General features: G+C 51.0%; 8 protein-coding genes across 8 annotated transcripts; 4 read left to right on the forward strand and 4 right to left on the reverse strand.

The window, feature by feature from the left end:
* Nucleotides 1-1,207: 1,207 nt before the first annotated feature.
* Nucleotides 1,208-2,491, forward strand: mdm12 (ERMES complex subunit MDM12; the record flags this gene model as incomplete). Its single annotated transcript, XM_056932444.1, has 1 exon — nt 1,208-2,491. One exon carries the CDS (start codon nt 1,208-1,210, stop codon nt 2,489-2,491), a length of 1,284 nt encoding a protein of 427 aa, XP_056792403.1.
* A 621-nt stretch (nt 2,492-3,112) lies between these two features.
* N7539_002842 (putative BAP31 domain protein) lies at nt 3,113-4,069 on the reverse strand (the record flags this gene model as incomplete). Its single annotated transcript, XM_056932445.1, has 4 exons — nt 3,113-3,494; nt 3,569-3,672; nt 3,732-3,866; nt 4,049-4,069. 4 exons carry the CDS (start codon nt 4,067-4,069, stop codon nt 3,113-3,115), a joined length of 642 nt encoding a protein of 213 aa, XP_056792404.1.
* A 1,091-nt stretch (nt 4,070-5,160) lies between these two features.
* dus3 (tRNA dihydrouridine synthase DUS3) lies at nt 5,161-7,518 on the reverse strand (the record flags this gene model as incomplete). The annotated part of the gene is made up of 3 exons (XM_056932446.1): nt 5,161-5,242; nt 5,316-7,235; nt 7,304-7,518. 3 exons carry the CDS (start codon nt 7,516-7,518, stop codon nt 5,161-5,163), a joined length of 2,217 nt encoding a protein of 738 aa, XP_056792405.1.
* A 1,699-nt stretch (nt 7,519-9,217) lies between these two features.
* N7539_002844 (senescence-associated domain-containing protein) lies at nt 9,218-10,806 on the forward strand (the record flags this gene model as incomplete). Its single annotated transcript, XM_056932447.1, has 2 exons — nt 9,218-9,854; nt 9,920-10,806. The coding sequence occupies 2 exons, from the start codon at nt 9,218-9,220 to the stop codon at nt 10,804-10,806; spliced, it is 1,524 nt and encodes a 507-aa protein (XP_056792406.1).
* Nucleotides 10,807-13,343: 2,537 nt separating this feature from the next.
* Nucleotides 13,344-13,601, forward strand: N7539_002845 (uncharacterized protein; the record flags this gene model as incomplete). Its single annotated transcript, XM_056932448.1, has 1 exon — nt 13,344-13,601. The coding sequence occupies one exon, from the start codon at nt 13,344-13,346 to the stop codon at nt 13,599-13,601; it is 258 nt and encodes an 85-aa protein (XP_056792407.1).
* A 3,784-nt stretch (nt 13,602-17,385) lies between these two features.
* N7539_002846 (putative serine/threonine protein kinase (Kin4)) lies at nt 17,386-20,661 on the forward strand (the record flags this gene model as incomplete). The annotated part of the gene is made up of 2 exons (XM_056932449.1): nt 17,386-18,663; nt 18,742-20,661. The coding sequence occupies 2 exons, from the start codon at nt 17,386-17,388 to the stop codon at nt 20,659-20,661; spliced, it is 3,198 nt and encodes a 1,065-aa protein (XP_056792408.1).
* A 1,354-nt stretch (nt 20,662-22,015) lies between these two features.
* N7539_002847 (Ldh family oxidoreductase) lies at nt 22,016-23,122 on the reverse strand (the record flags this gene model as incomplete). The annotated part of the gene is made up of 1 exon (XM_056932450.1): nt 22,016-23,122. One exon carries the CDS (start codon nt 23,120-23,122, stop codon nt 22,016-22,018), a length of 1,107 nt encoding a protein of 368 aa, XP_056792409.1.
* A 3,470-nt stretch (nt 23,123-26,592) lies between these two features.
* Nucleotides 26,593-27,410, reverse strand: N7539_002848 (fungal specific transcription factor domain-containing protein; the record flags this gene model as incomplete). Its single annotated transcript, XM_056932451.1, has 2 exons — nt 26,593-27,123; nt 27,240-27,410. Coding segments are annotated over 2 exons (702 nt in total), but the record flags the coding sequence as incomplete, so codon positions are not given.
* Nucleotides 27,411-27,434: the final 24 nt, after the last annotated feature.

Here is a 27,434-nt window from a genome sequence, read left to right on the forward strand (position 1 = left end):
TCTGTTCGGCTTGCAATACCATTGTCAGATTTCATGTTCTTTCTATCCGTTGTGGCATCAATTTTGACATACGAATAGCCGATATTCACTAAGAAACCGAAGCTGCCGGGTGAAAGTCCTGGCAGTGTAGCTTGATCGATTGAAAGGGTCGTGAAATCAATGTCCGAGATCCCTTGTTTGACAACCCATGCAGAAATGCTCAAAACCAGATTCTCAAGTACACCGACAATGGCTCATCATCAATTCAGAATACAGTGACGCCTTATTTTTGTGGCTGGTCGATGATTACTGTGCATAGTCATACTGCATCCAACGGCAAGGCGGTACGTCAATTGCCTTACAGAATTGCCTTAGTTTGATCTCTCGAATTTCACCCAGACCAGCGCCAAGCGATAGGTCTATAGCAACAGACGCAGGGCTCACACCTGCATAACGCCCAAATCAGCTGACCGACCTTAATCTGCCCGGTCTTTTAGCATCCGCCTTATGACCCCCGACCATCAATGGCACGTAGTAGTCAATTCACGGCTGCATGGACATGTCAAAAGCAATCCTCTCCCTACCCAAGATAGCTGTGGAATTACACCAACTATTTCCTGTAGTCCCGTCATCTGAATGGCACAGGTTTTACTATTGTAATCACCAGATGGCCGAACTCTGGCGGGTTGGCACAGCGTCCAGAATGGATTGGATGTTGATTCTCCCGAGACAAAACCTTGACTGGGCTCGGCATTTGTTGGTGATCGCGCTGGGGCCACCGCCCAAGCTTAATCACATTCCAGGCCTATCAGCTGCGGCCCAAGGCGCCTAGAACAATGACGTCCCGTGTCCAATGATTCATGTCAGATTGGTGGGGGTGGTTACTACTAAGGTATACAGGCCATCGGTATAATGGCAAACACATATCAAGTTCTTGCATGCTTCGAATCAAACCTGAAGTTATTCTAAAAGACGCTTGGCATGTCATCAAAGGAGGTCCTTTGATCTCGGTTATTTCCAGATAGACTCAAAAAAAAGGAGCAGAACTACAAGTCGCCATTAATGTCCAGTGTTCGCTCGTCTATGATTCAATCAGCGAGCGAATCACGTGACTATGCTGCATTTTGATCTCACAGCAATGTAGGTCGCTCCCTTCCACGTCATTCAAAGCTACCCCCCACTTGAGCTTCAGAACCGATCAAACAAGCTCAGTCTCAACGCACATGTAATGTCCATCGAAGTTGACTGGGCCCGAGCCACTTCCGGTCCGGACGGTGAAGCTCTTGCGGAGCGAATTCGCTCGTTTGTCCACGACAGATTTCAACAAGTTCCGCTCCCACGATTCATCCGCTCCGTCCAGTGCCATGCCTTTGACTTTGGCACAATAGCTCCAGACCTGGAGATCAAAGACTTCTGTGACCCCTTCGCAGACTTCTACGAGGAAGATGAAGATGACGCTTCTGTGACCTCTGAAGAACTCGTTGGCGATGAATGGTCCGGTCGGAATTCGGACTCTGTGTACGATGACGATTTGTCGCAGAATCACCATCACCACCACCACCATCACCATCACCAAGATCAACAGCCATACGCTGGGGAAGGGTTTCGGCCTTCAGCTTTAAGATCTCCACTACCATTGGGAGATCATCTGAATCCACATCTTCATCCGCGCGCGAGTACACCGGGTATCCCAGGCGGCACATCAACTCTCGGTTACCACCTGATGTCTTTGGGTGGTCTCTCGGGAACCCAGACACCCTTGGCCGCTGTAGCTGGTGCAACTCCTTTCGCCAGCAACTGGTCAGACTACGGCATGGGCCACAGCGACAGGTCACACTACCCCCGTCGACCTGGCGGTCCATTCTCCCATCTCGACACGGAACCCGAGCACGCAAACCCAACCTCTCGGCCATCGACAGGCGAGGTAGGGAGCAATAGATCCCATCGCACCAGCAGCGGCTCAGCAGATATCCCCAAGCCTTCAACCGAAATCCCCACCGACCCCACCGCTCCCATTCCACCTCGAATGCGCGAGCGGCGGCCAGAAGACTTCCAAATCCTGTGCCACGCAAAATACGCCGGGAATATCCGTCTCTCGTTGACAGCAGAGATCTTGCTCGATTATCCCATGCCGAGCTTTGTCGGACTACCCCTAAAACTGAACGTCACGGGCATCACCTTTGACGGGGTGGCGGTGGTTGCGTATATTCGTAAACGCGTTCACTTTTGTTTTTTGTCTCCCGAAGATGCGGATGCGCTGTTGGGCTCTGAGGACCAGGACAAGGCCGGTCACCAACAAGGTGAGGACGGTCGACCTCGTTCCGGAGGGGATCTCAAGCGGCAGGGTGGTCTGTTGCAGGAGATTCGTGTAGAGAGTGAAATCGGCCGCAAGGAAGACGGCAAGCAAGTACTAAAAAACGTAGGCAAAGTAGAACGCTTTGTTCTGGCTCAGGTGCGACGTATTTTCGAGGAGGAACTGGTCTTTCCGAGTTTCTGGACATTTCTCATCTAGGGATCTAGGAAATGGACTGTGTTCGGCGAGGCAGTGTTCATGCCTACATTTTGCGCTCCGAATACTCGAGAGTGATTCCTAGTGCTGCTCGCTCCTTCATGTGATCTCCAAATAATGTATTAATGACTTGATGATATGCCTCTAGACAAAAACTCCTCGATTATTTCAGATGTCCTCGTAACAATCCAAACAAGAACTCATCCACAAAACAGTAAGTATAGAGATTTTCAAAAGGTGAACGAATTTGAAAGTTTAAAAATGATCGAAGTGTCCCCACAACAGCCCCATGCCAAAAGCCAAAACGAAGCTGCTGTTGTCCCTGGGAAGACATTTCCAAATGGGTCGGTATCTTGCGCATACCGAGAGCAAACGTGTAGGGGACATCTGCTAGGCGTTCAGAGGTGACAGAGATGAGGCTAAAAGTATAAGGGTGAAGGTATGCAGACAACGACAAGCGACAAACTTGCACCGACATTGTCCCCAACCATCATCCATGATGCATGAATTCATTCAATCCATGAGCAAGCCGCTTATGAGGCGCCAAGCACTCGATTTCGACATACAGCCGGCAGACGCCCCGAGGCCAGGCTCATCCAGCCAACTAAGCCGAACTGGCGGCCATTACATGTCCTTCTTCTCGGTCTTGTCGCTCTTGCTGGAAGAGACCTCATCGCCGAGCTTGTGGTACTCACGGGTAAGGCCCTCACACTGCTTCTTAAGGGTCTCAATGTCCCGGTCTTTCTCTGCCAGCTGCTTCTTCAGGGAACCAATCTCTCCAAGGTTCCCAGCCTCAGCGATGCGGGCAGAGTCCTTTCCACCAGCGTTCTTGTTACCTTCCAGAAGCTTGACGCGGTCCTCGAGACGAAGGACTTCCAAGATCATGATGTAGGTGCGGTTGAGGATCAGGGAGAGGAAGAGGGTGAAGCCGCAAAGGTACATGTTGCGCTGCGAGTAGAACTTGCGGGCCTGGACCTCCATGCGGTCGGTACCAAGGTGAGCAGCGCTGAAGAAAAATGTTGAATCAGTGATGAGTTCATGTAGCATTTAACACGACGAATCGACTCGATCAAAACATACCTGACGGCAGAACCATCCTTGGCAAAAGCTGCGAGCTCCTGCTGCACCCGGAACACCCGGTTGACACTGTCGATGAACAGAATCAAAATGAAGATGAATGTGATCTGTATATGCGATTAGAGAGTGAACGAACACGATGCGCCAGATTTCGATACAAACTCACTTTCAAGCCATATTGTAGCTTTGCTATAATTGGGCTCTCCGAGATGAAAGCGAAAAGCTTGCGCTTGATGGTGAATGGCAGAGGCACGATGAGGGCCAAAAAGACCGCCATCTCAAACACCAACAGGAGAAAAACCTGCGATTGAGTCCAGTCAGCATTGCCTTCGGTGACAGTACAAACGTCGAGGGAAAAGGTGCAGCTGTTGCACAAGCTACCCGACCGAGTCGTTGTGACTCGCTCAGAAACCTCAATCTCGAGGCAGTCGGAATAGCTTGAGCATCAATGAGCTAGACAAGGTGGACGAAAGCGAAACTTACAAGACTGTAGTAGAGTGTCATCTTGCCGGATTCACGGTAATGGCTTCAAAGCGCTGGAATCAAAGACTATGAGGGTGCTTGTCGAACAAAAGGGGCGGAGGGGATGGTCAGGAGCTTCGGTTACCACCCAGGCGAGAGATCCACGAAACAACCAGGAGTTGAGGAGGAGTTGTAAGACAATAGTTTGAGGCCAATTGAAGCCTGATGAAGGAGAATCTGGAGTGTAGACTTAGGCAGCAGCGAATGATGGAGCAAGAAATATGCAGCTGTGTAAGCTCTGAAGTGGCCTTTAATGGGGAGTTTTCCAGCTTGCCCTGAGGGGAAAGACGTCATCATCAGATTGGCCACGTGACTGGCGTGACCAAGCGGGCAGCTCAACGTGGAGCCGTCATCCAAGGAACTCTTCTGCAGCGATTTGGCCCGTCCCGAGAATGTGCAGATCTACAAGACCAGGTTTACAGTGAACTACCCTAGTCACCAGTTGCTCAGTGGTTACAGTAATTTTACTAGCCATCCTAGGACCAAAGTGGTCTTAGGGCTGAAAATGTGCCTCGTCAGAGGCCACAACAACATTCTGAATTCTATACACAGTGACACCGAGCCAGTATCGCAGCTAAATTTACACCAGTAACACAGCCAGCATCGCAGCCGGTGAAGCAGCCAAATTCACACTAGTATCATAGCCAGCATCGCAGCCAGCATCTCAGCCAGATTCACACTAGCATCGCAGCCAGGTTTACACCAGGCTCGCCAGCATCGTAGCCAGATCCGTTACGTCTAGCCAATAGGCTAGGGTTGATGCCATAAAGCTAAGGCGCGAGTACATAAGTCACGTGTTTTGTGTTTCTACACCGCTGTGGCAGAATGCCTTCCCCCCCATCGGGGAAGAAAAGAATAGTATTATATGGGCCCTCCCCCACCCCGAAGCGTATATCCCAAAGAAGGTAGCCTAAACTATTGTTGTTGTGTCTCTGACGAGACACAATCAATTGACCCGTAGTACCATACTAAACACAAAGTCATCATGGGACTAACGCAAATGTGTACAGCATCTTGCAGTAAGGCTCAAAAAGCTTCATTTAATTCATCAGACGTCCAGTCTATTGACTCATCTAGCCTTCAGCCTCATAAGCATTGGACTTGTGCTTGGGCTCGAACTTGAAATCCTTGTGCGCCGGACCGAGGAACATCTCACTGGACTCGGACGTTAGTTCACATGCTCTCAAAGGTACAATCAGATGGGTCTACGATTCAAGTCATGACTTACGTGATCTTGATCCAATCCTTGTAGTTTCCACTTCCCATCAGGGTCTCCAGATCGTTGCGGCCACGCCAGGCAGGAGGCCGGTCGTTGATATGAGGCGGAAGGTATTCCAGCAAGCCAAGAGGAACGTAGCGATAAGCAAAGCTTAACCACTCCAGAAGGAATCTTCGAGTGGTGCCAATACCGAACTCATCGGAGCCCCACGCCTCGAGGCCGTACTTTGCGAATTTTTCAATGTAAGCCAGGCGCTCCGAAGCAGACTTGTCCAAGTACTGTCCGGTTTGGATTTCCTCGAAGATCCAAGGCTTGATCAGGGCGCCGCGAGCCACCATGACGGAGTCGACACCCGCATTCTGAATGTGGTCATCATAGTCGACGTGGGAGAAGCAGTCACCATTGCCAAGGAAATAGGTCCTGCCCCCGTTGGGCAAGTAGCGAGGATCAGCCTCACGAACGGTATCAGTGAGGTCGTCAGTCTTCTCATTGAGACGCTTGATAAGAGCTGCAGTATCTGCAATGTAGCTCCAATCAGCTTGCTTGGTATATCGCTGCTGTCTACTGCGTCCATGAAGAGTAATTGCTGCGGCACCAGGAGGCCCAAGGCCCAGAATACTTGACTCGTAACCTCCCAGAACCAGGCGTTCGACCAGTTTCAATGCGTTGGGCTGGTTGTCGCGAGTTCCCATGCGGATCTTACATGTGATGGGAATTTCTTGAGACACCGCGTTCATGCCGCGAATGATCTTCTCCAACTTCGAAGGATGGTCCAAGAGCGCGGAGCCAGCTCCATCGCGATAGACAAGTTCAATGGGGCAACCGCAGTTCAAGTCGATGACACGCAGATGCGGTGTGTATCGAGAAAGCACTTCCGTCGCCTTCAGGGCTTGGAAGGGCTTGTTGGCAGTAATCTGCGCTCCATATTTGAAGTCCTTGGAGTTGTCATATCCTTGCACCACATTAGGACCAGGCGTGATGGTTGGTGGGAGCATCTCGGTCTCATGTCCCTTGATGAGAGTCCACTCTGACTTATTACCCTGGATCAGCGGCATGCTGAGCGCCATCTCGGAATAGGTGAATTGAGCACCGAGGTCACCACAGAGTCGACGGAAAGGAAGATTGCCCTGAGTCGTCAGAGGAGCCAGAGCTGGGGTCTCGGGGCCAAAGTAGATCCGTCTCTTCTCAGAAGCCAAGAAGGGGGGTTCCGTGAACTGCGCACGGTTCTCTTCAAGGGCTTCTTTGGCCTTGACAGCTTCATCACCATCAGCCGAAGGGGCCTCCCCATTCCCTTCTTGTGCTCCTGCGCCGTGTGGCATGCGCCCATGCAGTTGCTTCTCCAACTCTTGGGAGACATTGTTCAACCATTGGTTGTATTCATTGGCGCGGGGAGTGTGTTCTCGCTTCCTCGACAATGCGACTTTATCTTCATAGCTGATGATATTGACAAGACCCTCGGGTGTCGCGTAGGGTACAAGAGGCTTGGCCTTGGCCTTGCGCTCTTCATCTTCGAGCAAAATTAATTCCTTGCGACCATCTTCGGTCTCTCGCTCTGTGGAATGGGACCCAACAAAGCGGCATCGCCAACCAGCGTAACATGTTCCGCGTCCCTCATAGACAGGGCAGACACCGTTGAATGTCGTCAGGTCCTCACGTTTGTGCTCTTTCAAGTATAATCTCAGATCGTGTTCGAAACGACACTTGTCCCCGAATTGGCACTCTTCCGGCGAAAACTCCGGACTCAACATTCTCGAGCCGCAGAGGCCCTTGGCGTCTTTGGAACTGCCAAAGCTTCGGTTGGTGTTTTGACCCTTCGGCTTCTTCTTGTTCTTCTTCTTCTCGTCATCGCGCTCTTGGTGCGAAGCGGCTTCGGCCGCGTCATCTGGGCTCACGGTAGGTGCCAATTTGGATTCCGACTTGAGGAGGTATCTAGTCATTGAAAATCAGTCAGTCATGCGTTCCCGTGTGGTCCTTGATCATGCCGGAGCAAGACTCACTCAGCCTTGATCGGCGCAATACCTCTCTTGCGCCGATCATCGCGATCATGCTCTGGTTCGTCGGTCCCTTGGGCCTCTTCGACACGTGCCTTCTTAGAGGGAGGCTCTTCGGGAGCAGGGCTACCGTTGGCGGCTTCGCGCTTGGGATTCTCCGACTCCGGTGGAGCTTGGGAGACCGGGACGTTCCCAGGATCGATCACTTCTGAGCTAGCCATGATTGGAAAGGTGAAGTGAGTAACTTCGGCTGTCCTGCAGCGAATTGCCAATTGTACACTGGTCTCGGACGATATGCGCAAAACAAAAGACGAATTTTTCTGTTATCTCCGACTCTCTCGATTTTTGTTCAAAAATGCCCGAGGCCGGTGCCGCTCCGCATCTTTGCACTGTTTGCACAGAAGCCCCCACTTGATTGCAGTATCTCGATTGGCTGTCGGGTTCATGATGCATCATGCATGCATTACTGAATCTGTAAGTTTCAACTGTGTGGAGGTTGAAGGGAAAAAGGGTACAGTTTCTTGAGGTCTCCAAACATGCTCAGAGGCCTGGTCAGTCAACATTCACTGATAGTTAGGAGCTCGCATAGCCCAGACTCCGGCACGCAGTCTAAGTGTATTCTGTATTGTCTGTTTGTCAACAATTATGAGGATCACTCATGTTTCACCTTCATCTCGGTTCTGCTACATCGCTAATGGTTAGGGTAATGGGCCATGATGGAAAAGCATGAAGGAAATCTAAGTGATCTCCTTGCCAAAGATCTCTCATTCCCGAATTAAGACTGTCAATCCACAGTATCAAAATGTAAAATCGATCATCAACATAGTCCTTTGGGCGCTCTGGGCACGTGTTACGGTGTTCTTTGAGACAGACTTTCAGAACTTTTGGACTCGATTGGTTTCCCTTTTTGGAAGTAAAGGCCGAGCGGTAGAGGTTTTGTTGGGATCGTGAGGCAACATTGATAAGAATGCAAGCCGTTCCACCATACAGTTGGAGGTTTCGCCTCAACATAGCTACCTAGCATGTGACAATCAACAATCGTATCAGAGGACTATACCCCTCACTGCAGGCAACACCATTCTCCCTCCTTCTCGTCACCAATTCCACTTTCAACCAAGGGTAAGCAAGAAGTAACCAGTGGGAGCCTACCAACTGTCTCTCAAGATCCAAAGACTGGATGGGGGAACAGCCGAGAGTGAACGATGGACTAAAGCGGGTGGTATCCCGCCACACATACCTCGAGAATCGATGAAGATTCGAAGCAGTATTGACTGGACATTTCGGCAGATGACTCAAAGCTTAGCCTCGGCTCTACGTGCTCTTTGCTCCGTAGGTAGCCTTTGCGCATCTTCACACGTTCCCGGTCAATCGCTCAATCGGAGACTGCGAAACTTGCGATGGATCTGCGGATGCCGAGCGGCAAAATGGAGCCGTTTGTGGCGGTGCGTCAGCAAGTGTGGCGCAGCAACTGCCTAAAGTCAACGCTGAACCAAACTTACTGTGAGAGGTACTAACTTACTAACTAGTAACTCCTGTAACTAACTAGTACTGTGGGACGTGGGTATGGGCTTCCGCGGCGTAGAAAACGCACCCCACCCTCAGGGGTTCCCCAACCATGACGACAAGGGCGCTCCCCCCACCTAATGTGTACTGTCGCAGGTTAAACATGGATGAATGATCTGTGGCTATTTAGCGCCCAGCCTTCCCAAAACACGGTGCTCATAAAGGCATCCCCTCTCATCTTTTGTGCCTTCTATTCTTTCCCTCGTCCTATCTCATTGAAAAGGTCTCGCTCTCCCGACGAATCTATTGTTCACTTCGGTCATCATTACTTTATCGTAGTCCGCTCTATCAGCTATCGACGCGTGGACGACGTCATTCATCAATTCCAAGACTATCGGCACCATTCACTTACCCAACATGGCGAGTGCATCCCACGATTCAAGACTACTGTTCAAAGTGAACAACATTCGAGCCTTCCATATTCAGGATGGCGAGGAGCAAGAGTTGACGTCCTCGGGCCCTCAAACTCTATCACTGCTCATGGTCCCTACTGCAATGCCGCCAAACCCATCCGCTGGAGGCACGCAGACCCCGGAAGAAGATTACTATCTGCACCTCTCGCTACCCCCAGAGCTGGATCTGGCCGTTCCGGCTACTACCCAGATCTTTCATCAACCGCCCGACAGCTACTTGATTCCTCGTTGGGATGTAGCCCCGGAGGCTGGCGCCTTCATCCGCATTCAATTCCCCAGCATTGGCACGGGTCCTCAGAATGTCACCCAAGACGATATCGACACATTCGAGACAATCCTTGCCCAGTGCACCGCATTCCTCGACTATGCGCCCAGTTCTGGAGGTAAAGCTGCTGACATCGCCCCATACAACCCAGCCAACTTCGCTCCTGGAGAAGGATACGTCGGAACTGGAAGTGCACAGGACGATAGACAGCATGGCAGAATTGTGCTGGTGGATGAGGAAGATGGAAAGGTTGTGGGCGAGCTTGGCGAGGGTTACGATGTCGTCGAGATTGGAGATGTGAAACCTGGTTCAAAACGTGAGTGTTTTTTTTGTGGGAAGATACAAATGAACTACGCAGTACACAGGCTAACTCTCTGACAGGCCCCGTCGAGATTGAACTTCCGGTGGAAGGGGAGGGCAATAAGGTCAGGGTGGCTAACGTCTCCGAAGAGTATCTTGAAATGTCACGGCACCCGGCATATCAAAATTCGACCATCGTGCAGACATCAGCCACTGCTTCGCGACTGATCGTGACTACATCCTCATACATCTCCAACGCGATGGCAAGTGGTGCAGAGAATTTTATGAAAAAGACCAAGCCAACCCCCAAGCCGGTCACTTTCTCAGAGGCTACCCATGCCCGGATCCGAAAGGTGGGCACTTTCTCGGATGGTGCAGCAGACTTCTCGAAGCGTACCTTGGGCCAAGTCGACCGTGTCGCACAGAACCTCGGCGCCACGTTCGCACGTAAGGATACCAAAGTCCGGAGTGACAAGAGGCACCTGCCGCCACCAGACTACAAGCCCGGCGTTCTGAACAAATCTATGATCGCCTTCTCTACCTTGGCGGATGGCATCACGGAGAGTGCACGCACGATGTTGATGAGCGGCTCCGCGGCGGCTAGCAGCATGATCGGTCATCGGTACGGCACCGAGGCCGGCTCCGTCGCAAGTAATTTGACGGGTGGGATCAAGAACGTCGGTCTTGTGTACATTGACGCGACAGGAGTCAGCCGTCGCGCTCTGCTCAAGTCCGTGGCCAAGGGTATGGTGGTGGGACGTATGCGCGATGGGAAAGAGGTTGTTGTAGGAGCGGGTGATGGTGGCCAGCTGCCCGGTGATGTCAAGGGTCAGAATGAGGCTGGCCCATCTGCTTCGGGTGCCGCGTATGCCTCATCGTCCACTACTGCACCGCCACCAGCTTATGGTGCTCCGGGCACAATGTCGTTGGACGCGGCTCCCAAGTCAGGAGTTGGGTCGAAGCGATGAAAATTTTGAGTCAGCAGTTGATCTTGTTCATTGAATAGTCGAATGAGGTTTGGAAGAGAGGGTTCGATACATGAAGTATATATGATCCATGCTTGATGACTTTTTAATTGCTACAGTGCATTTGTTCATTTCCTGCCAATTAATACTTTCTGATTATATGATGTAAGGCGAGGTCAACAATAGAGCCTATATTCGACGAGTCGGTACTTCCTGGCATGGTCGTGACCTCGACCTGCTAGTAGGAGATTTTGCGTCAAAGCATCCATTTGACTACTAAGGTGGGTAGGGAAGTCCCGTCTAATTACTATGTACGGAGAGAACAGATTCGTCCCATAGTCTCATCTATCACCCAAGAGCTGTCATAGTCTACTTCGAGGTTGCAGAGGCAATTCTCAACGAAAGACACTCCGCTTCGTATCGCATAAGTTGACTTTCCACTGTCTAGTTGAGAAAGACTGTTTAATTACCCCCGAGTGGTGTGCTATCTCAATCCTTCAATTCCATGCTCCACCGTCGCGAATATTCGTCTCAACTTCGACTCGGCTCCAGCCGTGGTGACGACAAACAAATGGGATCATGGATAGGCCGATCTATCGACGTAACTCTATCAGTAGTAGCGTGGCAAAATCAAACTACTGGACATGTGTGAGGTTCAACTTACACATACCTGTGCGAGATGCGTAGTCCGCTCGCCATCTCCACTCATTTCCATACTATCCACCTACTGTACATATCGCAGGCTCGTTTCAGCCTCTCTCCGCAGATTGGCCTCTTGAGGCTCACGGCCTCGCACAGTATACAATCCGGTGTCATACAGTCATCACGAAGCGCCAAAGTTAAGCGATCGACAATTTCGCACCGAGCACAGTAGTAGCAGGAGTATTAGTGAGTACCGAGATCATTGTTCATTATCATTCGGGGATGATTGATCGCGATCGATTGGACACGCGGCTCCCAACGCGCTGGCGCTGCCAGCGCATCACCCTTCCTGACAGTTGGCGCGGTCCTGCGTTGGACCAATTAACCTTGGTCAAATGGTGCGATGTACTGCACGGTACACCGACCTGAGGAGGATTTGGCATTTGGATATTTGGATCTTCGGATCTGTTACGCTTTTTTGGCTTCTCATGTGGAGCGAAGGTGGAAACTCGCTGATCTTCCACGCAATTTTCGCATTTCATTGACAGCTTAAGTAGTTGTCTGTCGGCGCGTAGTGACACGACTTTATGAAAATGGCTCATTCATTAAATGACGAGATTTGAAGAAAGAGTGACAGCCTCGACTTTATGGACAATAAATTCGAGGGCACCGAGAGACCTCTCCAATCAGAGGAATTTTCGGAGTCCACGGCGATCGTCCCAAACAGGTAATTTCAAATTCTGCGGTGGAGAGTCGAACAGGTCGAAAACGCGGTGCCCGTTGGGCAGGTGGAGCCAGCAACTCAGCACTGTTGTGGAGCTGGATTGAATGGCAGCCCCAGAAAGAGCAGAGTGAACTTCAGTGAAGAGCAAAAGGAAAGCGGACGAGGCTGGGCCGGAATCCTCGCGAAGGTAGCATTGACCAGAAAGCCTGTGATAGACACCGTGGAAGTACTGTGAGTTAGTATTGGTAGATGTTTTAATGTTGCTTTCCAAGTTCTCTACAGTATCTGCCAATCGTGCCATTTTGTCCATCTCCTCCAACTGTACTGGAACTTTCAATGGTCACGACAACTTGGAAGGACGCATGTTAAGTAAGTTACTACTAACTTACTACTGTCTGCTTGTTTCGATGATCGATGATTCACTCTTGGCTCTCTCGGCGCCTCAACCGTGGACAGTTCCACCCCGTGCCAGGGATCGGTCACGCAAAGAACTGGCAGGGAAAAAAGGGGTGGGATGTCAATATCAAATCAGTTATTCAAAGCAGAAGGCAACATGATTTTCTTGAAGTGGTGGGTGGAGTTGAGACGGAGGAACGGATATCTAAAGAATGACCAGCCGAGGAACAACAGTTTGAACTTTGAAACTGGGGAAACTCGATCAGTACTAGTAAGTCAGCAGCTGGTCTAGATCCGGGAATGACTCGTATCGCACCCATCAACTCCACGGTGACACCTGGACATTGTATGAATCGACACCGTCACCCAGTCAAACCGAGGCTTCATCCTTTTGGACGACAGCGTGAGGTTGACCTTAGCGTCCTCGCCGATTTTGTCAATGCCACAACGATTTATTTTGGTATGATGATGATATTCAGGTTCAAGGTAGAATGGAGCTTTGCGACCTTTCACTGACGTCGCGTTGATCGGGTTCGATCAGCAACTCCATTCATCTTTGACGAGCCGCCTTACTCGTCGGACCGCAATGTCCCGTTTCGCTCAACTCAAGCAGGTGGCTTTGTCGACATCGGATCTCTATGAAGTTTCCGAGGAATGAACCAAGAACTCTATGCGGCCGTATCCTATCCCTCCACGGCCGATAAGATGCTGCGCACTGGCGTAGTTTGAGTTTCTCGGGTATCCTGCTTCACTTGAATTACCGTATGACAATACCGTAATGTACGCTACAGAACGAAAGGGACTTTCGCGACTTCGTCCAGCACACGGCGTGCGCGCCGGGGGTGGAGACCACTGGGGCAGTGGAGTCGCTGGAGACGCTGGAAAGAAGGCTGGGAGGTGCAGGAGTGGTCTTCCAGCGACACCGACTCCATTTGCCAATCTCCTGCGGCCCACTTATGACGATCGTCCCTGGCCGCAGAACCCACTCGGCGTGAAACTCGAAACCATCGGCGCCGGCAGCCCTCCCCTAATTTAATTTCGCTTTACGCTGCCCGTATACTTTTTCCGTTGTGGACCTCTTCCAGGAACCATTGCATCCGGGACTGGAACTGGGATGAGGGTAAAACTAAAAGCTGGTCGGGATCAATAGTAATTCTTACGAGGCGTCTTGCTCTTTCTCTTCGAGGTTTAGCTTCCTAGGTTGCACTTATGCACATGTTGTTGCGTCTTGAGTACCTGGTAAATTAGGCTTTTACATTTTGCATTATTGCAAACCTAGGTGCCTTACTATAGTACTACTATCATCCTTGTCGCTTATCGCCCAGAATAGATCCCCAGATCATTCATCCCTTATGCAGGTCATACCCTCACGCTGCGTGGCTTGCTCGCTCTGGTTTATCGTCAGGGACGAGAAACGGAGCTGAGTCGGTTCTGATTCCATTCGAGCACAGACTCGGGACTTTGCCGCATCACAAGTGGATTTCCAGGCCTGCCGAAACAACTTGAACAAGAGTCACCCGTATTGTGTCTCTTGCACACCTGATAGGAACCCTCTATCATCATCATCATCTTCTTCTTCTTCTTCTTCATCAAATAATTGGTGTGGCCATCCATTGCGATCGAGACTCGTGGACTGGGGTCGTCCACTCGCGCGACTCGCTTTGTCCATCGATTTGCTCGGACATGGCCCTCGGGCGTTCATCCGAGTTCTTTGTTTTGATCGCATCCAGATCAGATTTGGCTTTCAATCTTTCTCTTGGTCGCTTTCTTGCTTTTACACGGAGGGATAGATGGATTCGGACATGGACTACAAGCGAGGATCATCAGCCCTCGGGCCTCCCACCCGTTCGGTGACCAACTCCAGTCGACGAGGCAAGGGAGCTCGCTGACCATTGATGAGATCCTGGAAAGGACCGAGCCACTGTCGACATCCTGGGTTGACCGTCAGACTGATCAATAGTGTGTGTGCTGGGCACATTGCCACGCTTACTCCCTGTTTGGCAAGTAAGCAACAGCCCAAGTGTGCTGGACGGCTTCCTCATGGATGGGAGCATGAAGAACGGTCCAACAATACTAGCAAACATTGTTCGACTCAGATCTCCTCATCCGACTCAGAGCGCCCCTGTACAGCTTGGAACTCCCACGGGTCAGAGTGCTTTCAGCTCCTTCGCGAAAGCAGCAGAGCTTCACTGTTCATGATCTGCTTCATGGTCGAGCTCGCTGCATACGTATTAGCATATCCATCCTGCGAGTGTGCAGGCTGCCGACCGTATATAGCACTAGCTTCTAATTCATGTGCAGCAGCTCCCAAGTGGACCCTCTTTGATAGGACTCAAAACAGTCTGCAACTGTGGCTCTCGTCAACGGCGTCATTCATCCAGCAATGGCATCTTGATTCCTGGGGGGCCCTCTGTTACGGACTGCCAAGAGCTTCAGTGCTAACTTAACTCCGTTTGTTCCACGCCATCACGATCTATGCTAGACACAATCTGAGCCAGCAGTGACTCGGACTTGAAATAAGCTGACCCTCGTGAATCTATTGAATCGCAGACAAAATCTGACCCAGCGTGGACGGGTATAAAAATGGAAAACTTGCAAGAAGGAACAAATGCAGCAAAAACAAAAAGGAAAACAAAAGAAAAGGCAATTCGAAAATCCAGAAACACGACCTGGGAAAAGGAAAAAAAAAAAAAGAGACCCAAAGCGACAACGGAGACCCGCTCTGTTCCCCCAGACTCCACCAACTTGAACCCGCCCCAACCTGAGAGCCGTACAACTATGTACATACACGACTAATTGATCGGACACCACGACTGAGCAGTGAGCAGTGAGCACATTCCGATGATTCATTTGCCTAGCTAGTTCTGTCTGCTTCTCGACCATGGAAACCTCCAATCGATAGCAACATTGGCCGACTACGCAATTCCCGACTGTCGACTAGGTATTGCTGCTGCGTTATCCTATCAATACATACTTGTAACCTTTTCGCATATTCAATGAAGGTACGTTACATACATTAATACAGTATAGTACTACATATTACAATAGTAAAGAACTCAAGATCAATAGTAATACACATGATGGCGAGGTCGGTCCAGAACCATTTCCAGAGTCCTTGCCCTTTGTCGCGCAACCATCCTGCGCTCATCTCAGATCCTCGAGGAGCAGGGACGATGGCGGATTCAGTCAACGATCGAGGGTCATCAAGAATCCCTCATCGCAATGATGTACAATGGAAAACAGATGTTACGATACTGGTGGTAACGTGTATACAAGATTACCGCTAAAGCACTACAACATTACCACGGAACTGCTCTCGACGGCACAAACCCCAGAGCTCTTCGTCTTAGTCTCTTTCTCGTAGGACTAGGAATAGGTTCAAAGGTTGCAACCTTGTCGAACGTCCGAGTCAGTAGTGGCGCCCACTTTCCCACTGGAACCTGCTCTGCTGCTCTGGTTTCCTGGGTACCTGATACCCGAGACCTGATAAGTTACCTGATACCCGTGATTTGCGCGCGGGCTCGCTGAGTACCGGGCCACTGATCGTGTCACTCGGCCCTCTCTCACACGCCCTCCCTTTCTCACCCTCTTACCCTCTCATCCTCACCCTCACCCGTCTCGACTCGACTCGACTCTTTCTTCCTTCCCTACCCTCACCCTCTTCTTACCCTTCTTACCCACTCGACTTGGGACCTCTCTGTGTGAGCGTCGTTCGGACGTGGTTCTTTTCTGTTCTTCTCTTCCGCTCCCATCTCGGGATTGTTCAATTCCTCTTACCTTCTTACCTTAATTCTTTCCAACTCTACCTTCCCCCGCCCCCTTTTTTTCCGATCAGTTCTAGCGGCGAAACCTTCCTCTTAGGAACCTTACCCCGACCGATTGCTTCCCCTCGCGCCCCCTGTCCGCGCGCGCCCCCCCCCTCCCCCCTCCGCCCTCCGTACCCTGGCTTCAGTCATGTCTGCCATCCTCAATTGAAGACGGTTGGGTTATAATCTCGAAGGGTCTGCGTCACTACGTCTGAGACATCTTCATCCGTCGCGTTTGTTTACCCCAGCTCGTGGTCCAACGTGCGACCAGCAAGTGCTCTCCTTCTCTTTGCCCCCTCGGTGGGCCGGAAGAAATCGAGGGGACTCGCTCAGTCCTGCCGTGCAGGTAAGCTCATCCTCACCTTCTCGTCCTGTTCTCCTGCCGCATCATCTTCGACTCGCCGAGACGCGCGCGCTGCTCGATCAATTGCAGATTGGGATCCAACTTCTTTCTGGGGAATCCGCATGGCATCATTCCCCACCATTCTGCATCTCATCTGCGACCATTGGCCTCGATCAGCGTGGCAGCAGCATTCTTTGCCTGCGCTTTCCCCGCCCACATTCCTCCGATCGGCCGTCCTGTCATCCACACCTTAAATTTGAAGCCAGTTTATACTCAATTACTGGAGTGCTGATCCTCTTATTGTCACCTTTAGTGACAATCCCCGCCGACAAAGTGTGGACGTTTGACGAGGATTCTCAGGTCGTCCCATCTGCATCTGTCCTCAAGATCGACAGAGTCCTTGTGGATAGGAATTGTGGCCCGGACGCCGCAAAGCTACATTGTGAGAGGAACAGCAGGGACGCTCTCCTCAGGCTGCCAGATTGCCGCCAGTTGCAAGGTGGGTTCATGTGAAGCGACCGGGAAACGCCCATTGCACGCTTTCCCTCACACCCATGAAGCGGTCACCATTGCCGTGCTTGGAGAGACTAATCACTTGTGACTTTTCTAGGGACCACTCGAGGTAGTGGAACTCCGCTTCTTTGGCTATGAGCAACCCCCTTCAGCCACATATGCCCCCGCCTGATTTTTCATCGCCAACCTCGTCTCAAGCCGTGTCACCTTCGCAAAAGAATGCGCGAAACAATCAGTACGACATGTTGAGCTCCCCGCCAGTCCCTCCGCCGAGGACGTCTTCTGCACACCAGAGCCGTCGCAGCCCCAACGGAGATAAAGCTGGTTCGCGCCCCAGCAAAAGCCGCTCTGATCGCAAAGACAATCGGGAACGACCCCGCGAAGACCGCAATGGAAAGACGCGATCACGCCGTCCCGCACCTGGAGAGGACTCCACGAGAGAGTCGGGGAGATCCAGAGAGCAATACTCAGAGTCCACAAGCCAAATTCAGTCGGGTATGGAGGACAGTTCCGGCCCGGAATTGGCGAGAGAGCCGAGCACGGTGATCAACTCAGTGTTGGTCAGTGATCCCATGGTGGACAGAGAGAGGGAACAGGTGCGACAAGTTGGTGGTGTCCCCGCCGCCGCAATGGCGGATGAGCCAACCATGTCGGCTTATGGACCCGAAGCTGCCGAGGACGGAAATCGCGCAGGATATCGCAGTCGGCATGACTACAGCAACAACGGCAAGGATCTCAAGCGAAAGGAGACCACCTTCGGCACGTATATTCTCGGTCAGACCCTTGGCGAGGGTGAATTTGGAAAGGTCAAACTTGGCTGGAAAAGAGATGGGAGCATTCAAGTCGCCATCAAACTGATCCGACGCGAAACGCTTGGATCAAACCCCAACCGATTGCCCAAGATTTATCGCGAGATCTCCATCTTGCGTGATCTGGCTCACCCAAACATCGTGCGTCTGCATGAGATGGTAGAGACTGATCGTCATATTGGAATTATCATGGAATATGCTTCGGGTGGAGAGCTTTTCGATTACATTCTGAACAATCGCTACCTGAAAGACAACTCGGCCCGTCGATTATTCGCGCAGCTGGTGTCGGGCGTGGGATACCTCCACAAAAAGGGCATCGTTCACAGGGACTTGAAACTCGAAAATCTACTGCTGGACAGAAATCGCAACATCATCATTACCGACTTTGGCTTCGCCAATACTTTCAACCCAGTGGATCAACTGGAAGAAGAGATCGAGTACAACTTGACCAACAAAGACTATGTCAAGCGGAAGCGTTTGGACAAATTAGGTCCGGACGGATACCGCCGTGGAGACTTGATGCAAACCAGCTGTGGTAGTCCCTGTTACGCAGCTCCGGAGTTGGTCGTGAGTGATTCGCTCTATACTGGGCGAAAGGTGGACGTGTGGAGCTGTGGTGTTATTTTGGTACGTCGAGAAGTCATTCTGATCCCCTCCAGACTTAAGCTTGCACAAGTCCTTCAAAGCTGACCGTTTCCGCAATAGTATGCCATGCTTGCTGGATATCTGCCATTCGATGATGACCCGGCTAATCCTGATGGCGACAATATAAATCTCCTCTACAAATATATCGTCACCACTCCTCTCACGTTCCCCGAATACGTGACTCCTCATGCTCGCGATCTCCTGCGACGAATCTTGGTTCCCGATCCACGCAAACGTGCCGATCTTTTTGAGGTCGCTCGTCACAGCTGGTTGAACGAATACTCGCACATTGTTTCGCACATTACCAGCAGCACCACTGACGTGGCAGATATTGCCAACACGACAGTACCTACCGGTATGAGTGCTCGGTGGATCATTTCACAGTCTGTGTCCAGCTCGCTAACCACTACAATCTCAAATACAGAAACGAAGGTTCAGTCACCCCCAACTCTTGCCCGCAGCGCATCCGTTCGCGAGCCACCGAAGACCAGCCATGGACCAGTACCGGCTGTTGGTGGACTCAATCACCAGGCGGGCGACATCTCACAAGGATCCCCAAGCGACAAGTCCAAGGCGTCTCGTGACACCAAGCGTAGGACTGTACAGGTCGAATACGTTGCTCCTCAGTCGCAGACCGCGAGAGGAGAGCTTCAGGAGCTTCCAGAATCGCAAGCCCGCGAGGCTGACGCTGAGGCCTCGCAACCTCCTGCCCCTCCAGCCAAGGACTATCCTGTTCGAACGACTGCGAGGCCCCCAGTTAGCTACGACAAACCCTTACCAGGACATTTCCCCCGGTCGACTTCAGACACATCTGCATTCACGGGCACTCACACAACTGCCACGGCAGGGTTCTCGTCTGCCCGGCCGACGACAGGCGCGTCCATGGCATCTTTTCACACCGGTCGTCTTCCGTCACGCGGCTCATATGGCCAGCCGGTGGCTCCTACTGTGACAGCAACCAATACTGAAGGTCGCCTCGCTCAACCGAAGAGTGGACAATTCGCTCTAGGACCGAATCCTGTCCAGCCACCGACATCGACCATGGGCAGGCCCAGCACACAACAACTTCCTCCGGCATTTAATCCAACCCCTCGACAAGAGCCTCCGAAGGGTCATAAGCGCTCGAACACAGTCTCCAGCCTGGGTGAGAAGCTTTTTGGACGTTCAGGCTCCATACTAGGCAGTCGCAATTCACCGAACGCCACCTCTCGCGCTGATCGGCAGAATAAGCGGTACCCACCAACGAGCATGAAAGATCCCATGCCGCGAGAGGATTCTCGTGCCTCAATGGACTCAAGGCGGTCGATGCAATACTCGCATGGTCGTAAAGCTAGCCAGGCTGGTGACGGACGAGCTCGTCGATTTTCTCTGCTTCCATCGTCGTTCTCCTTTCGAACGTTCTCTTCCAGCCGTGATCAGACACCCGATGAAGTTTCTCAGACGCCACGCACCGCAGGATCAGTCAGTCAGCAGTACCCATCAACAATGATGTCTCAGGCACGCCCACAACCGACGCCTTATGGAACCGATGATGGCATGCGGTCAGTGAACGAGGGACCTCTTGATGATAATCAGAACCATCATGATCCGCAACCGCTTAGCTATGAGGCCCAGATTGATCAGCAATTCGCGGATCTTGGGAACCACTTCGATCAACCTCAAGGCTCGTTTGGTGCGATCTCTACCGAGCCGCGGTACAACCATAGTGACCAGAGCCGCCCCAGCCGCAACTACACACATTCATCGAGACCCACCTACTACGATGATTACAACAACGGCAACAATACATATGACAATGTTCCTCGACAGTCGATGCAAGCTGGTCGACGGGGACCTAATGTTCTGCAGAAAAGCCATCGGAAATTCGCTGATGCGTATGAGTATGAACGAGACGGCTCGCATCATTCTGGCAGCTCGGGTCCGGCCAGAAAAGTTATGGACTTCTTCCGCAGGCGTGCCAAGTCTCGCGCTGGGGAGTGATCCATCTGAGAGCTCATTGTATTATCCATTCCCCCCCCCCCCCCCCCCCCCCCCCGCCCTCTTCCCCCTCTTCAAGTGCTCAGCTGAGGGGTGAGGAACCTACCAATCCGTTCCACGACAACAACATTAACAACAGCGGTTGGCCGGTTCGACAGACGGACGCCAGATTTAGGTCCGCATCCCTCGAAGACGAAGTACATTCTCGCTTTACGTCCTTTGCTGCATTGAGAGCGAATTGGTCTTTGGTTCACTCGCTGCGCCTCCTCGAGAGTGAGAGAAGAAGAAAGCAGTGTGGTTTTTTCTCGCAGCTCCGCATGTGATACCCTGCTTGTCTTTTGGTTCATTTTTCCACGTTCCATGCATGAAGCGAGATTTCTCATTGGCCTTCGGGTGTTTCTCGGATTTGTGTCCTTTTCCCCTGTTATCTAGCATGGTTTTTCATTTCCTATGTTCGAATACATTTCCTTTGTACACTTTTTATGCCCGTTCCCATATTGCCTCAATTCCCCCTCTTGCTAATATTGTACCGTTCGACTTTTGATTGAATTGCTTCTCTAGGGGTAGACTTGTTTTTTCTGTTCTCTTTTCCGCATTTTCTTGTCACTATTATCTCCGTTTGTAAAGTATGATCGGAGCTCAAGTGTTCTCCGGGGCTCTACTTATTTGTCGACTTGTTTGTCGACTCCATTGTGTCGGACCAACCTTCTTGTCTTTTTTTTGCTCTTCCATTTCAGGTTCGACTCCATGGGTGTCATAGCTGGCCTGATCACTTTCTGCATTGGCTTATCGGCTTTTCAGTATTCTAATGAACCTCGGCTCTTGATGACTGGCTTCTGACTTTTTTTGTGCTTGGTCGGTAATCTCATGGTGGCACAGAGAATACTCGTGTTCTTGTCCTCCTTTCCATTTCTGGTCAATCTCAGGCGTGCATTACTTGCAACGCATTAAATGGGGATCAGGTATGATACATTGGGCCTCTAATAGAGTCGTGCGAAAGCGATATACGAGGGGAACAGTCCGTCAATAGGGTCTATGTTCACCTTCCTCGAAGCGCGAAATCACAGTTTATGGTCATTCTTGCAAGTCTATCATGTCATCAGCACCTGTGGCGGGAAACCACAATAGGGAGTCAATCTCGCTCGGAGCAATACAACTTTTTCATTCTGATAGTCGGCTAAGGCTTGCAGCCCCAACTCAGGTTGCACTCCGAGGTCTCACTTGATGGGTGGATACTCACTGGATAGCATGTACCAGAAGCCAGGTTGTACGTTGGGAACTTCGGAGGGAGAAAACTCATGTATATCATACATGTTTATACTCGTGGTGCAACTAGTCCAGTCCCGTTCATATTCGTTCATTCACCAACTCGACTTACTTTCAACGGCGCAACACCAACCCTCTGCGCCTCCTTGTTCAGACTCGCGACTTCAGCCTCTGCGAAAGGAATGCCCTCCACCGATCGGTTCTGCTCTGTCAAGATCTCAATCTCGCCCGGGAAGTAGATACGATCTACCCCTGCCATCTTTTCCGACTCCACCACCCTCTTGTACAGATAGGCCATCCTCTCTCCAAACTCCCGCATGGTCATGAACAGATCCGGCTTGATAGCCACCAAGAAATGACCGACATCCGACGGTCTGGAAGGATCATACGGACCCGTGACATGGCCCGCGAACGCCGCCCCCGAGAAGACTCCCGAAAAGACATCCATCATGATCGACAGCGCAGAGCCCTTGGGCCCTCCCATGGGCAACATGACACCACCAAGAGCCGATTCGGGATCATCCGTCCGATTCCCATCCTTATCCAGGGCCCAGTCCATCGGAATGCGCTCCCCCCGTCTCAGCGCCTTGTAGATCTTTCCTCGGGCTGCGATCGACGGCGCCATATCCAGAATGAACGGTTTCGCCGACTCCCCGCCTGGCGCGCCGCACGCTATCGGCGAAACACCCATCAATTTCTCCTTCCCACCCCAGACCGGCAGTGCCGGCGATGAATTCGTAAACACCAAGCTCATCATGTTCGCCTCAAGAGCCTGTTTGACCAGCCACGCTGACATTCCGAAATGATTCGAGTGCTTGACAGAGACCATTCCAATACCGAATGTCTGGGCCATTTCAATGGCGCGCGCCATGCCTGCGTGCGCCGCAACAAAGCCAAACCCATTGCGGGCGTCAACTTGAGCGACGACAGGGGTGATCTGGCGCAGAGTGGGTGAGGCTGTTGGATCGAGGGCGTTTTGTCGAATGCGCTCCATGTAGGAGGGGACTCGATTGGCGCCGTGAGTGTCTACGCCGCGGAGGTCAGCAGCCACCAGACATTTGGCTACTGTGGCGGCATGATCTGGTGGTGTCTTGTTGGCGATCAGCACCTGGATGACCCATCCTTGGAGGTCGGCTGCTTGGATATAGTGCATTTGCTGTGGTGATGATGTTTGGGGTTGCGAGGAAGTTGCGGCCATGTTTGGGGTCGGGCTTGGCTTGGTTTGGACCAAGCAATGTTGAAAGTACGAGTTGGAGGTAGGTCTCTTTAAAAAAACTTCTTGGGACAGTCTCGTCAAGGCCTGGGGGTCAAGTGCAGTCTTATAAGGACAATGATACCCCGGAGTTGGAGTGGTTTGTTTCGAGTGGGGGCGGCGGATACCGTCCGCTGCGGAAGACATCCGCCGTGACAAGATCGAGGTCATTTTCAGAATTCCTGTAACGATCACTGGAAGCTGCTTGAAGGCGTATCGGTTTATAAATTGCTTCTTGGAAAAGACCCAAATCAATAGGGGTATGTCACTCGTCATCCTCTGGTTTTCTAAGGTGATCAAAAAAGACAATAGTGGTGCCGTGGGCATAGAAGGTCCTTAAAAAAATGTCAAAAAATGGACGAATGGCGATTCGAACGCCAGACTTTTCGCATGCAAAGCGAACACTCTACCAACTGAGTTATACGCCCTTTCCATGAATGGTCATGCATAATCTTATACCATATTCGATCATTATTCCCCCATCTCGATTTTTGTTCTTCACATCGCCTTTAACTTTGCACAACGTACTGCACATCTTGCTGCTTTGGCCTGTTCACCTAAAAAAAACGACACCCCTACAGTGGTACACTATAGCAGGGCATGTCTATCCATGATGGACGTCTTTCACTCGTTCGGTCTTCAATATACACTTGACAAAGACCTCAGGACAACGACGAGCAGCTAAGTCTCATTCGTACCTTGCTTCTATATAATCTACGACTGTAGACTTTCACTTGACCCGCTGCGATTAGATGTATATCTGACTGGGGCTATAGGTAATTAGGTATATCTATCCTCGGTCGCAGTCCTTGTCAGTTTGTTTAAGACACCGGGGAATACGAGCCAACAACCTGTAATGATCACGTGCGCCCATGGCGTCAATGTTGATTCTCCGAGTTCAAGTGCAAATAGATCTGCAGCATCCGATTGCATTTACATTGTCATGAAACACTGCCCCGCCACATCGCACTGTGCTGGTCAACCTTGTAGACAAGTAGACACTACTAGAGTATAGACATTCTCCATGATGCGACCCAGGTCTTTGAACTCGAGACATCAACCAAGCTAATTCAGATTCAAGCAACAATTCCACCATCTCCAACGATGAAAAACATACAGGGGAAGACGAGTATGTCCATGCCATGTTTGAAGAACAACCGACACGTCTCATCGGCTTCCGGTTGCTTCACTCCTGATGAATGAACGAACCATTGGCCAAGTAGTCAGATAAAAGTATAGTTGCAATCTGATCTAAGCTTATAGCAAAAATATTCCATCGAGCGCTAAGCCGACCGTTGGTAAACAGAGAGAGACCTTACTCACTTCACAGAAACAAAGGCCGGGGTGAGGTTTTTTTTAAAATGCCAAAAAATGGACGAATGGCGATTCGAACGCCAGACTTTTCGCATGCAAAGCGAACACTCTACCAACTGAGTTATACGCCCGTTGATGTAAATAACCGCTTTTTTATAAATGATGGACGCTATGTTCTTTGCCCGAATACAAACACGAGTCAATAGTCACACTCGAGGTACTGATATCCTGGCGGCCTGGCCGTCCGCAAAGTCAATGAGAAACTTGTTTGTATGGCATGTGATACTGCCGCTCACCGCAGTCCATCGCCTAGATAGGATCTCTCCCTGTAGCAATCTCACTCCTCTTCACTCTCTCACGTTGTGCAGCCGCACCTACTATTGTAGCTGTAGATTATCACTACCCATCATAGATGGAAACCCCAAGAGAGGGAAACGATAGGACACAGATATAGAAGCACAAGAAGAAAGAAGATCGGCAGGATAGATTAGCCAGAGGGGACTTGAAGCTTCAATTTCTAGCTTGGGTGCAACACAAGCAAATCTAGACAAGTAACAAAAAGGACTTTCTCCTGATCCACCTTATGGCATATGAAAAGTCATATCTGTGACTTTGCTTTATCATTTACTTGATGCGTTTCCTTTTTTTTATGACCTTAGTGGAGGAGGACTGGAAGGAAGAGGCGAACCGGAGCATAGAGCACTTCAAAGAAATAATGGTATGATTAGGGCCATCAAATAAAATAATTCACAAATAAACTGCACCGTGGGACCCGACTGCTCCTTTGGGAATGGCCTGAGTATAGTCCGAGTGCTCAGTAGATGCCTCTGATGATCCTCTTGTTTGATGGTGAGGCCTGCTATACTGCCTGGGCCACGCCCTCACCACCTAGGACCACCAACCTCAGTAGTCTAGCTTAGCTTCCTTCTTCCTCCTCTCCTCTTCTTCTAGTAAACGTCGAGTGTTTTCACCTTTCAGGTTTTTCCTTCGTAGGATCCTGCGGTCAAATACCTCTGAATAATCACTGAGCTGCTCTGTGACCCTGAGTGCCGACTGAAATGTACTCAGTGAGTCTGACTCGGAGCGCCTCAGATAGGAAAGCCTCACCTGGCAGAGAAAATCCTCTACATAGAGCTGCCCAGGTAGGAAGGCAACTAACCCACTCCAACCGGAAACCCCCATCGAAATCGGATCCAAATATATAATATGTGAATGAATATGTGAAACATGATTGTGTCTCGTCAGAGACACTACAACAGTAGTTTAGGCTAACTTCTTTGGGATATACGCTTAGGGGGGGGGGGGCCCATATAATAGTATTCTTTTTTTCCCTAGGGGGAGAGGCGTTCTGCCATAGCGGTCTGCGAAGTACAAATCATGTGACTTACGATCTATCAACCTGGCTTTTACGGCCGCAACGCTAGCCCATAATTGGCTAGAATCGACGGATCTAGCTGCCAGTTGATACTACTAGCGACGATAATACTAGCTACAGCCTACGATGCTGGCTGCGTTCCTGGCTGCGTTCCTGGCTGCGTTCCTGGCTGCGTTCCTGGCTGCGTTCCTGGCTGCGTTACTGGCTGCGTTCCTGGCTGCGTTCCTGGCTGCGTTACTGGCTACGTATCTGGCTGCGGATTTGGCTGCGATACTGGCTGCGATACTGATTGCGTTACTGGCTATGTTCCTGGCTGCGTTACTAGCTGCGTTCCTAGCTGCGTTACTGGCTACGGATCTGACTGCGATACTGGCTGCGGATCTGGCTGCGTTCCTAGCTGCGTTATTGGCTACGGATCTGGCTGTGATACTGACTGCGGATCTGACTGCGGATCTGGCTGCGATACTGGCTGCGATACTGGCTGCGTTACTGGCTGCGTTACTGGCTACGGGTCTGGCTGCGATACTGACTGCGGATCTGGCTGCGTTCCTAGCTGCGTTCCTGGCTGCGATGCTGGCTGCGAGCTCGGCGTATAGGATTTAGAATGTTGTCGTGGCCTCTGACGAGGCACATTTTCAGTCCTAAGACCACTTTGGTCCTAGGACAGCTAGTAATTTCATCAAAGGTACACCCTACATTTAACGCCACTCAGAAGACTAATGGCGACCCACGTGTCGGCGATCACGTCAGATATCTGAACTTGCGATGCAAGCCGCGATATCTTCCAGAGGAAATGGAGTATGAGCAAGATGCTGAGGAATGTTGAGTGAGCAACAAATCTACTGTAGAGCAGGGAGTCCTGTATGTAGAGGGCGCCAAGGCCACGAACGAGGCTCGTTGCATGCCGAAAACACTGTGTCAGGGAAGTCTCCGAGGGCTCTGGAATCGCTGGGCTTGCTCTCAGCAACAAGACCATCATCTCATGGTACTTGCACTCACAAAGCCGGGTGATTGACTGTATCTCATCCGAACGGGGGATCGTGATATGCCATTTCTTCAGACGGTCAACCATGTCTATTTGCCACACTTGAATGTCGGGAACAGGCGGATACGCATAGCGTGGTGCCTCTCGACAGACACTGTGCATAATGTATTTGATTTCCGAATTCAAGCGAGCCAGTCTGAAAAGGTGAATCGAATATGTCATATGGGATGGAGGAGAATTGACACTTCTTCCACCCACGTTCCCACTGGCAAGCTGGGCATCGGAAGAATCCGAGGGAAAATGAGCACCCCACAAAGCATCCATGTAAGTAGCTATTCCTTTTTTCAGACATGATCAGCAGCGGTATGACTTATGCGAAGTTCACATACCTCGTCTTGCACCCCGATAGCTCGACCCATCATCGTGCCCAATGCGCGTTCAAAAGTGTATATGACCCAAAAGATCTGTGTTCTCATCTCTTGCTCCAAAACTGATATTTGAAATGTGGAAGAAGCTCGTACGTCGCGCAGATGTCCGAGGTCAATCAACGCGGCCAGGCACTGATAATTCAAACTCCATACGTT

This window comes from Penicillium diatomitis, assembly GCF_028827545.1.
Source record: "Penicillium diatomitis strain IBT 30728 chromosome Unknown utg000003l_segment0_segment0, whole genome shotgun sequence".
Classification (NCBI taxonomy): domain Eukaryota; kingdom Fungi; phylum Ascomycota; class Eurotiomycetes; order Eurotiales; family Aspergillaceae; genus Penicillium; species Penicillium diatomitis.